This window comes from Aphelocoma coerulescens, chromosome 7 (genome assembly GCF_041296385.1).
Source record: "Aphelocoma coerulescens isolate FSJ_1873_10779 chromosome 7, UR_Acoe_1.0, whole genome shotgun sequence".
Taxonomy (NCBI): Eukaryota; Metazoa; Chordata; class Aves; order Passeriformes; family Corvidae; genus Aphelocoma; species Aphelocoma coerulescens.
The window spans coordinates 18,842,454-18,854,733 of NC_091021.1; the positions used below are offsets into that span (position 1 = coordinate 18,842,454).

The 12,280-nt window shown below is 35.7% G+C and overlaps 1 protein-coding gene across 5 annotated transcripts in view; it reads left to right on the forward strand.

The window, feature by feature from the left end:
- Positions 1–12,280, forward strand: part of LOC138112971 (neurabin-2-like) — a 42,866-nt gene that overhangs the window by 17,832 nt on the left and 12,754 nt on the right. For all 5 annotated transcript variants that reach the window (XR_011151952.1, XR_011151953.1, XM_069020650.1 and 2 more), the window contains exons 8-16: positions 169–222; positions 2,035–2,264; positions 3,917–4,013; positions 4,094–4,283; positions 5,092–5,243; positions 6,035–6,368; positions 8,701–8,785; positions 9,878–9,949; positions 10,442–10,637. Coding sequence is in view for 3 of the 5 variants with exons in the window: in XM_069020650.1 (XP_068876751.1) it covers positions 169–222; positions 2,035–2,264; positions 3,917–4,013; positions 4,094–4,283; positions 5,092–5,243; positions 6,035–6,368; positions 8,701–8,785; positions 9,878–9,949; positions 10,442–10,637 (1,410 nt within the window). In the remaining 2 variants the exon portion in view is untranslated. The remainder of the gene's footprint in view (positions 1–168; positions 223–2,034; positions 2,265–3,916; positions 4,014–4,093; positions 4,284–5,091; positions 5,244–6,034; positions 6,369–8,700; positions 8,786–9,877; positions 9,950–10,441; positions 10,638–12,280) is intronic.

Sequence of the window (12,280 nt, forward strand, 5' to 3'; positions counted from 1 at the left end):
TAATTAAAGCTCATGATTACTTCTCCTGTAACTGATGAATAATTACATTGACTTTATGCCACTCTAACAATGGTTTGAGGAAAAAGGTAATCATGGGCAAATACTTAAAACTAGGATTTTCAAATGTAATTCTGTGTGTGCTCATACAATTTTTTTCATCTGTTCCAGCTACAGTTAAAACATGCAGTAACAATAGCTGAAGTGAATCAACTGAAGGAGAAAGTAAGTTTTCAACAAATATTGTTATTGGTAGGGGTTTTTGTTGGGTGGTTTGTTTTGGGGAAATTTTTTTTTGTTTTTATGGCCACTCATTTTACCAGGAGTAGGCTGAATGCAGAAAGCAGCAATCCGTTTATGCCTCAGGCACGATCTACTCTATGTTATGCTAGACAGATATTTGTAAGCAGAAGAGCTATGCTCAAGTTAAAAAGAAAAGAAAAACCAAACAGCCAAACAAACAACCAAACAAAAAACCCCCAAAAGTCACGTAAAACAACAAAAAAATCCCATCCCCCAAGTCTCCACTTCAAAATGAATGCTTCAGTATTACTGCTTAGAGCAACTGAACATAGTGGAGGACTGTATGAAACAGCTTGTAAACAAATATGAGAACATTATCAGTGGATAGAACTTGTCTTATTTGAGAATAGATTTGGCCAGAAAATGGATTGTGGCTTTCTGTTACCAGAAAGTTTTTTCTGTTACCCTATTTCCCCTCTTTCCCTCCACAAATTTCTGATCTGGTCTGGGCAAAGAGTGTTTTCCAGCTTTTTTTTTTTTTTTTTTGCTGAAGATTGGTTTAGTGCTTCTGCTTATTCTGAGAAAGGAATTCTTGTTCTTTTTTGCTGCTTTTTCCACTGATACAGATTTGTACATGGCCTTTTTCTGAAAATACTGTGAGCGAGCAGCTTTTATGCTGTTGCTTTTCTGTGTTACCTTGCTCAGAAATGCATATCCTAGGACAAGCTGCAGTACGTTGCTGGGAACAGGTAGCAAGTGAGGAGGGCATAGTGCTTCAGTTTGCAATAATTTTCAGTAGCAGTATCTGTTGGGGTATTTCATGCACTCTGCAATTGTTGAGAACTCTGAGAGTAGAAAGGCAAGGCAGATGAAGCTACTTGAGACAGTTCCCTTTTTGATTTCTGACAGTGCTCCTCCTCTTTGTAGTATTCTTGATATTTGGCCCACCTGAATTTCAAAAAAGCTATTAAAAATATTGGTATTAGTACAACTTACAACCCCGTTTTAAATTCAAGAAATTCTTGGTCCTTTCAACATCCTTGTTCCATTGGCAGGTGATCTTAACTGGCTTCAAAAGCAGTGATTTCCTCAGTGTAAATGGTGTCCCCAAAGAAGGAGGCCTGGACAAACTAAGCTGTAGCTTGCCTGTTCTCTCCTCCAAGGCCTCAAGAGCTTTCTATGTTAACATTGCTGTGTATAATGTGGCTGCTGTCAAGCTGAAGGGTGGCATCCCTTTCCTTTATTGAGGGAATATTTGGTGGTTTTGTACATTAGCTCAAGAAAAGAAAACCCTGCACATGTTGTCATTTATTAGGAAGACCAATGTCATGTAAAGTTACCAGGGAAGATCAACTGGTCATGTTATCTTCATTCAAAAAGCTATTGGTAACAAAGTAGTAGGACAGGGAGCTTATCTTATATAGGTTAAGACTCTTTATCTCCAGTTGCCTTTGAAGGTATTCAGAATAGGCCTCTCCAGGGATGTTAGGATATGCTGAGATCTTAAACAATATAAGGTGGTAATAAAGATCTTGATCATTTTATCTCTCTAGAAAGACGCAATACCAATGAGGAAGCAGTAAAAGACTCTTGGGTTTCAGGGTTTCAGTTCTAAAGTTGCTTGATTAGCAAGGGCTGGAAGAGTTGATATGATTACTTTTAAAGTGTCCTGTTTTAATACTACTGATAAGTACGTAATTATTATCAGCTATTCTCTACTTAAATATGTATCAAGAACTAATTTTTATTTCATCTTTTAGTTTAGATTAATTCCTTAAGTATTAATTTTTTCAGTTAAAAGTTGTTGAAGCAGAAAAAAATGAGTGGAAATTTAATCGAGCCCAACTACAGCAAAACTTGGATGAAAGCAAAGAGAAAATTAAAAAGTTAGAGACCTACTGGTTAGAGGCACAAAATTTATGCAAAACAGTAAACGAGCATCTTAAAGAGACTCAAGAACAATGTGATGCCCTTGAAAAGAAATACAACAAGGCCAAGAAATTGCTTAAAGATTACCAACAAAAGTAAGTATCCCAAAATACCAGGTCTCTATTTATTGCTTTTATGTTTTGTACATCTTGGGGAAAGCTATCAGCAACACACAGGGGAATAGGATTTGCTTAACATACTTTCTTTTCATTTATTAGAGTTTAGGGAAGCAGTGGGCTATAAATGCTGAATTCATCCTTACCTTGTATCACCAGCTCCTGGAAAGGTTTGCCAGAGTCTTTCTGCTGCTTTTGATTCATAGCTAAGGAAAAATCATTTAATATTTCAGTAACAACTTCTTAAAAACAACTTAGTTTAAAAGCTGTAATGCATCTATACTTTTTGGAAGGACTACTTGAAATTTGACATGAGATGTTTGGCAATACCTTTTGCTCTTTGTGAAAAACCCTCAGCTTTGACTGACTTCAGTGTTCCAGATAGAGTAGGCATCAAAGGATATTTAATAACAGTGAGATACATGCGATTTAGTCTGAGTTAGGAGTTATATCTTGTAGGAGGAGTAAAAGGAATTCTGAGAAAAATTGAAAGCTTGGGGATATGTATCAGGCTGCTAAAATGGCAGCATGACAACAGTATCTTCAATCTGTTAAAGGGTTTGTAGTAGAAGTAATATTGTTAATTAGATACACCTATGTAGGACTCCAGTGCTGTTGTTATGTGGTAGTGTCTAACTGTTCTATGTTCTTTCCTCTTAGCTAAACAAGAGGTAATTGCAAAATATTTGTAGTTGTGTCCCAATAATACAGAGCACAACCGTTGCTTTTGATAGTTGCTGTAAGCATATAATACTCTTCTTACCAGTTTCTCTGCTTGCTACTTACTTTTAAAGGCAATTTATTAATGATCTTTTGCTCTTTAGTCCATGTCCAGAAATGTTACTTTTCACAGTACATTTTTGTGCTGTTTGGTGAGCTTTTTAAAGGTCTCCTTTCCCCTCTCCTCCCAAGCTTATCCGCATGGAAGTTCAAAAGTACGTGAAGATGACTGCTAACGTGCTAGTTTCCATTCCCTCACTGTTTAGCAAATTCCCATTACTCATTTGATTGTCCCTGAAGCTTTTGCATCTGTTGTAGATGTTTTATGCTTATTTTCTGGTTTTGTATGTTATTCCACATGGTGCAGGCAAAAGCAGCTTTTGTTTCCTTCTTGTAGTCATTGTTTCTTTTTTGTAAAACTCAGCCATTGCAATTGCTGTAGGATGAACCAAGTAGAAACTTGAAATGCAATTTATTTTCCTAAAAAGATTTTTGCCATAGCTTTTGGAAGGAAAATACACTGTGTGTGCATGTATCTTTGTGGAAGAAAGTAAGATGTAATGATTGGAATCATGCATGTATTTCAGGCTTAAATGTGTGTGCAACCTGCCACTTTTAAAATGAGAGATGGTTGTAATTTTGCAGAAAAAGCATTGCCACACATCCTTTTTCTGCCCAGAGTAAATTACAGTCATCTGTATTTTCTTTTGAAGACGGTAGAAGCATACAAATACATACATCATTTTATGACATAAGATTAATGAATCAGTTATACCTTACAGGCTGATTTTTGTCACTATTCACTAATGGAATGCTTTTTAATAAATGCAATTGTGCATATTTCTATTTAACATTTTTCTACATTTCTGTATATTACTGTTTCATAGACATGTATTTATTTCTTTCACCAGAGAGATAGAATTTATGAAGAAAGAAGATGATCATTCAAAGCTACTTGAAGAGAGAGACCAGAAATATGCAGAACAACTGAAAATCTATCAGGAAAAAGTAAAGCAGAGTTATATTTTGAAATAAACTTCTGCATTCTTGGAGAGTTGTATCTCACTTCTGAATTTTAATTCTTGCAGATTTCAGAGCTTGAAAATAAATTAAAAGCATATGAGAAAATGCCTTATGTGTTTGAAGGTGGCAGTTTATTGGAAGATGGCTGTCAAAGTCCAGGCCAATCTAATGAACAGTCAAAGATAAAAGATGACAGTGAAAAAGAAACCAAATCAATAAAAGAAAGAATAAATTCTTTAGATATGCTAGTTTCTGGTAAGTTGTAGTATTTTTTATTTGCACTTAAGGAAAATTAGGAGGAGTTATATGTGTAGCGGTTCTTTTGTTCTTAAGAGAAGTGAAGTGTTTTCTGTTTCATACTGACTGAGTAAATGTTCTACGTGAGTCAGTGTGGATACTTGAGTTTAGGCTCCCCCAATTTTCAGTACTATTGTAATGTATTTCTTAAATGTTGTGGGAAAGAGGAGATCTATGGAGAGACAACTATTTTAACTGTTCTTCAGATTCTCTGTTAGTGAAACTAATAGTGGGACTAAAACACTGAGATATGTCAGCTAAAATCCCATTGATTATAAGCTATAATTTACAGCAAACTTGCTATGACTTTTTTGTCTTGTAATTTTATGCCTAGAATATTATGAAATATCAGATCGAGGTTCAAATGAGGATTACATTTTTAAAATACATGGTAAATTCTACTTTGTAAAGAGTTTCCGTCCTAAAGAATGAAGCTAGGAAAGCACATTCAGGGTACAAATTTTCATCTATTTCAGAACAGAATTCAGGTTTCAAGCCTTAAGACAATTATATTCTGTTGGATTTTATTATTTTTTAAATAAAGAAGTTGGGTAAAAGTATATTTCAAATTAAATAGAAATTGCTAGTGCAATGTGTAAAATAGTGTAGTATAATATAGAAAGTATTTTCATATAGTAGTGGTTAGCAGGTAGAATAATTCTGACTTAAATTCTGAATATTTTTCTGGACAGTGGGTTGGTGAACTTGCCTACAGTTTTTGCTGGGTTTTGTGTTTACTTTTTTAACAGGTGTGTATTTGTTGCAGATTTTGATGCTTTTGTTGGGGATACTCCCAGATTAGACACCAGTGCCCACAAAGCAAAAGCTCAGCTTGCTTTGAAAGTAAAACGCCAGCCACCTTCTCGATCAAAGCTGAAAGAATCTCTTGGGGGTGGACAACAGACTGCAAATCTACAGGTACTGACACTGGTAGATAGTGACGCACTCTTGAACGTGTGTTGACTTTTATCTCTATTTCCAATTGTAAGTGTTCTCCATGCTTCATTCAGCCTGTGCCAAAGCACTGTATTTTTATGCTGCATCAAGTGAAAAAACCTTTTTGGGTTCATATCATGTATGTGAACTCTGGCATGGTTTTTGTGGCACAGTTAACTTGAAGTTAGCAAAGACCTATGCCAGCTTCCTCGGCACTACTTCTGCTTCCTGAAAGATTTTGTGATACAGTGATGTTAGGAAATATACTAATTTGTCTTGTTATTCCTTCATCTGGAACAAGTTAGTTACCAAATTTCTTCAAAAACAGTTCTGAAATGCTTCACTATTCCCTAAGTCATCATTTAAGTTCACAAGAAGTATACCAGTGAAATGTTCTCATGTTTCTGGAAAACAGGTTAAGAATTGAGGTATAGATAGTCAATATATGAGAGAGCCTGTCATAGAATGAGAACACTGAACTAATTCAGGTAGACTGAAAAGTGGCTGCATTGAATTGGAATGGCCAAAGTGTACCAGAACATTTCTGATTTGGCTAGAAAAGTATTATTTGGGATGTGCAGAAAGATAGAGGTAGATAACAGCCTTTAAAATCAACTTCATGTGATTTAGATTGTATCCACAAGTGTGTCAGTTCAAAAAATTTCTTGAACTGATGGAATTGGCTTAGCACGTCTTTCCACCCTGGTAAAAGAACAGACAATAAATGAGTATATGTCATGTTTATCATAAAATCACTTTCAAATTTGTTCAAGGATGAGGATTCAGAAGACAGTGTTCTCAACAGAGAATCTTCCGCTATGTACCTGAGTAAGACTTTAGAAACAAGTGAAAAATTACCTCTCCCACGCCTGGATGACCCAGATCAAAAGAGTGAAAAGTCTGAGAAAAGAGAAAGCACAGAAAGTCCTCTAGAGTCAAGTCCTTCTGCTTCCACACACTCTTCTCCAGTACACAAACCAAACAACGAAAATAGCACACCCACCACTTGTTCACCTCCTCCTGAAGAGATGACTCCAAATTCTCCTCAAGGGTATCTCAAGAATGTTAAGCAAAGAGAAGCAAAAGGGAAAGGGAAAGAAGCCAAGGGTAAGACTCAAGGATTTACTATTATTTTAATTCTTTGAGATGGAAGTTTTACAAATTTTAGATGTAATCAGTAAAGGTCCTGATGCATTTTTGCAAAACACTAACCTTGTAAGTGGCAATGTATTGAAGTGTAAGCTTGATGGATTTCCTGGTTTCCAGAAAAATTCATTGTTGGCTTTATGCTTCCAGACATTATCCAAGTGTTTAAACAAGATACAGATTCTGAGTATTGTGGAAATTACTGCCTTGTTCATCATGCCCTCTTAAGATATTTGTCACTAGAAGAAGGTTAAAGGTATTATAATCACCCTAGTCACTATTAATCATTATTTGGTAGGAATAGTTGGCATTTTTCTTATGAATAATTGAAAAGGAGATCTAATATAATCTTTTAAATGTTTGATATTTTCTATAATCAGCTAGTACAAATGTATGAAGGCAGATGACTTGCTGTCTTTGCTATACAGCTTATACAAAACCATTCTTTTAATACCCTGAGACAGGATTTGTTTTATACTCTCCTTATTTTGTATGTTTCTATAAAGTCTCAAACAAAAATAGTCTTAAAAAAAACCCACTTATTAAGATATGTACCAAATACATACATGATTTTGCTTTCTTTTCTACAGTTTTTTTTGTGATAGCAGAAGCAGTGCCAACTTTTTTTTTTTCTAAATTGGCCCCTGGAATTGCTAATTAATGCAGTACACCAAAGATGAGGATTAGTATTGAAAGCTTGCTCTTTGTGAGCAAAATGACACTAAATGCTGTTTCTGCTAGATTGTTGCTTTCTAACTGTATTTAAATGTCTACCTTTTTTTTTATTGAATTAATCCTTTCTATTACCTTCTCACCCATGCATGTATCAGTCTGTATTTTAACCTACTGTGCTGTGTTTAAGAAATTACCTCTTCTTAAAATACTGCTTCTAGAAGTGGAGGTGGAAACAAACGTCAGTATTAAGAGTAATTCTTCTGGTTTTGTATTCAAGTTGACAGGGAAAATAACCGAGTTATCTGTAGTTATAATTTATTGGATGTTATATATTTAGAAAGAGTGGTTAACTAGCTAAATTTCTAATGTTGATCAGAAACTAGTGATTAGATATGCAAAAAAACAAGAGAAAACTCTTGACTGTCCTGACTCTCGGGTATGTGAGCTTTGAGATAATCCTTCCTGACATATATGATGGTTATTTGCTGGTGGAGTGATGGGGAGTTGACCTCAGTTTTGTGTACTAAACAGGATTTTGGGTTTTGATGGTCCTTGAAGGAGTCTGTGCATATCATGTCAGTAGTTGTTTCAAAGGTGGAGCTTAAAATCTACTTTGTCTCCCAAAAAGCAAACTGTATCTCTTCACAGGTAGCTTAGTTAGGAAGCACCTGATTTGCAATACAAAATGTATTTCAATTATTTTTTAAAAATCTAGTAGCCTCAGAATTTAAAAGTAAGTACATTTAGGGCTTGGAGTAATGTGTTGCAGTCCGCTGAGAAGAGGTTGTGTGGTGCTTGTCACTTAATTTTGCATAATAATTGAAAAGCTCGTATTGAATGTGCTTCTTTTGGCGAAAAATTGGGTCCTAAGAGGTTGTATTCCAGTTTTGAAAATAAGAGTCTTGGGGGAGCTTCAGAGTCCCAGTTGTTTCTTTAGAATAGTCACAGTGTGTATGCCATTTCCAATAAACCCAGCTTATCAGGAGCTGTCTGCTCTCGAGGTACCAACCATCATGTAGGTTAGGCACACCTTCTGGAGCTGGCAGAATGTTTGCAGCAGCTAGCCTGGACTAGCTACTGAACCAAAAATGCTACTAAAGGAGCATCTATAAAACTCCAAGAGTAATAAGTATTAAATGCTATATTTGCTCAACTGTTGCTTAAAAAATTAATTTATTCCATGCATCTTATACTGGTTATGTAGTTGTGTATTTTGAAGTTGACATTTTGCGAAAGAGGTACTTTTTTCTAAACCTATCATAAACTAACTTTTGTTTGTAATTAATTAGACCAAAATACTGTGGTAAATTTTACCTTTCCCTGGACAGTATAGAATTATTGCTTATCAAAAGCAATATTTTTGAATAGTCGTCAGCAACTGTTGTGTTGCCATTTTTCAATGGCCTGGTACAGCCAGAGTGATGGGAAGCTGCCATAGAGAATAACTTAGGCTGATATGGCTGTAATATTTTCAGTTATTATGTGTGTGTGGGAATGTGAATTCTAACACTGTCACCCTGGTCTTAGTATCTGACTTACAAGCATCATCATTCATAGTTGAAAATCGCAGATATTTTTAGAACAACATTTTTGTTTTTCACCCCTCTATGAAAAACAGAAGAAAGGAAAAATGAAGACAGGACAGTAGAAACAAATGAAGGAATGCCATCAGGGAAGTCCAAAAGGAGATTTCCAGATTTTGGGTAAGATTTTAGTTGTGTTCCTTTGGAAATAAGTGGTGTTCTGTGGTTTCTTAGAGAATATTATGTTCTCTAAATAAAACAGTGTTGAGGAAATCCAGTAATGCTACTTCATAGGACCATCAATGGACAGAGTATTTATCATCTTGAATTTGTAATGTTGTGTTTGTGTTTCTACCACATTTTGATTTTATTTATCTATGTTTTTTTCCCCCTCAAAGAATTTCTTGGGGTTCTTCTGGTGGTTTTGTATGAATACACCACTTTGCTATGAACTAAATTGCAAATCCATGCATAGCTTTATGTCAAAATCTTGTTGGTGTCTAGACTCCAATGCTATGTCCTGCTAGGGTTATAGTATAAAATAGGCACCTGTCATGCCTTAATTCCTTCTACAGTAGAGGTGGCATTACATAGGGTTTGGCTATATGTGCTGCCTACTGGGCTGTTGCTTGGAGACTGGCAGCAGTGATGAACGCATCTCTGAATTTCATTTAGAAGGTGAGATAGTCAACGGGTAAAACAGAAGTGCGAGCTTCTTATTACCTGGAAATACAGTGTGGTACCTGAACTCTGGGGATTTAAGAGAAGAGTTGCTACATTTGCAGTAAATCTTGCTCTTTTGGAGACAGGGGTAAAGCTTGTTGAAGCCAGCTAACATTAAAGACTTAGACTGGTACTGCAAGAAATGCATCATAATGTGTAACATAAAAATCAACTTATTTCGCACACTGATAATGCAGTTAGTGACTTTGTTCAAGTCGCTGTGCGTTGTGTAGGAGCATTAATGTAGCATAACACTGTGGTCTTCCTCTTGGTTATATCCACTATATGCTAGGCTTCTTTAGGCATTTTCTGTATTTATTTTGGTTATCTGTGGCCTTTGAAAGGGTACTGTCATGGTTTTTAAATAGAATATGAATGCCAGAACTTTTTAAATTGTATGCATAATCTCCAAAATCATGCTTTGTATAATAATATAAATGTGGATTTTTGTAACTGTTGAAGTCAATGTAAAAACCAACTTGCTGCTTTACAAAAATATTGCACTGGGTAAATGTAATGCTTTATGAAATTTCTGTTTTTTCACTTCAGGGGATTGCGAAAATCTGGGGGCAAGGGTAAGAAGCAAGAAAAAGAAAATCTAAGAGGTTCTCTGGATAGCAGGTAGTTCTTTTGTTAGTGTAATAAATACATGCTGCATTCCTAAAATTTTTAACCCAAGAATTTCTTTAAAACTGTCATTAATGTTTGTTCTTAAAGTACATTCTTGTGGCAAAATTCTGTGAAGATTTAACGATGCAGAGATGAGCTTCCGTCTCACGAAAGAATGTAGAGGAGGCGACATTAAAACTGTATTTTGCTTAGGAAGATGAATGTTGAGTAAATTAAGTTAGCAATTACTTGAAATTGTTAAATTGTGTGAAATACTGCAAAAGTTCTTAAATTTGAGTTGTTAAACAACTCATTATTTTGCATGGATATTCAAAGGCAAGTATCAGTTTTCATTTCAAGTGTCAGTTGTGCTGTGAAACTAGTAAAAATAAGTGGTGTGTTTTGAGTTTGTTCTTGTTTTTAAAGGGATGGTTGTGTATTTGAGGGGTGGGGTGGGGTTTTTTGCTATTGTTGTTTAAACAGGATTTAATCTGCTTATCTCAGAGGTTCCCGAGAACTTTTGGATGACTCTGGCAACAATCTATCTGCATCAGATTCAGATTCCCCTGTTCCTACTTGCATGCCTTTCTCTTGGTTTGGAGACAGCCACAAAGAGCCTCAGGTTTCTAGCAGCAGTCTGCATGTTACTCAGAGTGGGCAGGATGGTTGTGAGCATGGTCAAGAGAAGAACAGAACCAAGGTAAAGATGATTAATTTGTGCTTTGAGTATTTAAGTGTTGCATCTTGATAAAGTAAAAACATCAGTGGTTAGTATGTGGAAGCCTAGTGACTTAGTCCTTGACCACATCACCTCTTACAAACTTCGCTACAGAAGTTTGAGATACTACAGGTCTTACATGCAGGAATTGCGTGTGTGTTCCTGTTCCCTCCTCTTCAGTTGAAGCGTCAGTAGAGGCTACTCAGGTGAAGTAGCATCTAAGGAAAAATCGCAGAGCATGCTTTTTTCTGGTTGATAATGCTAAAACTAACTCTAGTTTCAGGAAAGCATAGTTTTAAAAGTCAGATCTGTTTCCCAGACTAGTTTGTGGAGGAAGTGTACATAAATAGAGGTCAACTGTCCAAACAGTTGGCCAGCCAGTTCTTACCATACTGGAATGTAGGGTTGGAGTACCAGACAGGTGGAGGCAGATAACATCCTAGTTCTCATTAACAAATACAGTATTAAAAGCCAAGAAACACATCTATAGAACACTTTCTTCCAGGCTTCTGGGTAACTAATAATCTAATAATTTAAAGCCTTTTAACCAGATCTTGAGACTGAGGCTACACAGTTCAGTCTATAACCATAGTTACAGTCTTTACGGTTTAAACTATTTGAAAGAAACAGCTTTAGAAACTAAAAGGTTTAATGTGTGTGCTCTCTGAGTATTTGGTAAAAGCTTTTTCAATGTAAGACTGTTCCTAGCAATTTTATTACGTTTTTACAATTTCATTCTTGTTTTCTTTGGATTTTGTCAAATTGAAAATTAGAGTTACTTGAGTAAGGTCATAGCTAGGTTTATTCTTGAGTTTCACTGTTTCTTCACTTTGGATGCCCTGTTTTGCTTTTCTTCTGTGTTGTTAGAGAGAAATGATTTGTATATCTGGAAGAGAAACTGGCCAGGTTGTAGTCCATTAACTCACTGATCTTTTGCAGAGATTGCAGACAACAAGTCTGCTTTCCATGTTTTCAGATGGTGATTGCACTGAAATGCTATTTTAATACCTTTTTTTTAAATACTTTGTTTCCCTAGTGTAAATCTACAGTCCCTGTGATAGTAGTAAATTGTCTGCATACGTAGTTTTTAAAAAATCACAGAAAGTTAGTTTTAGAACCATACAATCCTTATTTTAACACAGGAGCTTAATAAGAGTAGGAACTTTTTAATCTCTGAAGTAGAACAGAGCTTTACAAAATACTGCCCAGTGTGCATCAGTCTAGTGTATTTACAGCTCCTGCATTGGTCGCTTCTGTTGAAGCATGCAGTGGTCAAAAGATGTTTCTGTAAATAACCCAAGGATTTGAAAGGTGTATGCATATACTTCAATACAATTTTTTTATTAAATAAGAGTGCATGGTTGGTCTCTTCATAGGTTGGCCTCTTAAGAGGCTGTAGTTGGTCTCTTAATAGGCTGTAGTAAAGCTGTCGAGGTGTTTTCTGTGTGGATAAGCATTCAGTGCGGTTGTCTTTCAAAGTCATTGATTCAGAAGAACCCATTGATCCCCTCTTCATTGCTCCCTTCTATCTGATTTGAATAATTTTTGTGAGCATAGTAAAAGTCCCACTGCTGCATTTCTGCTATATGCACCCATAATGTTCCTAGGCAGCTGTTAATGTTTTC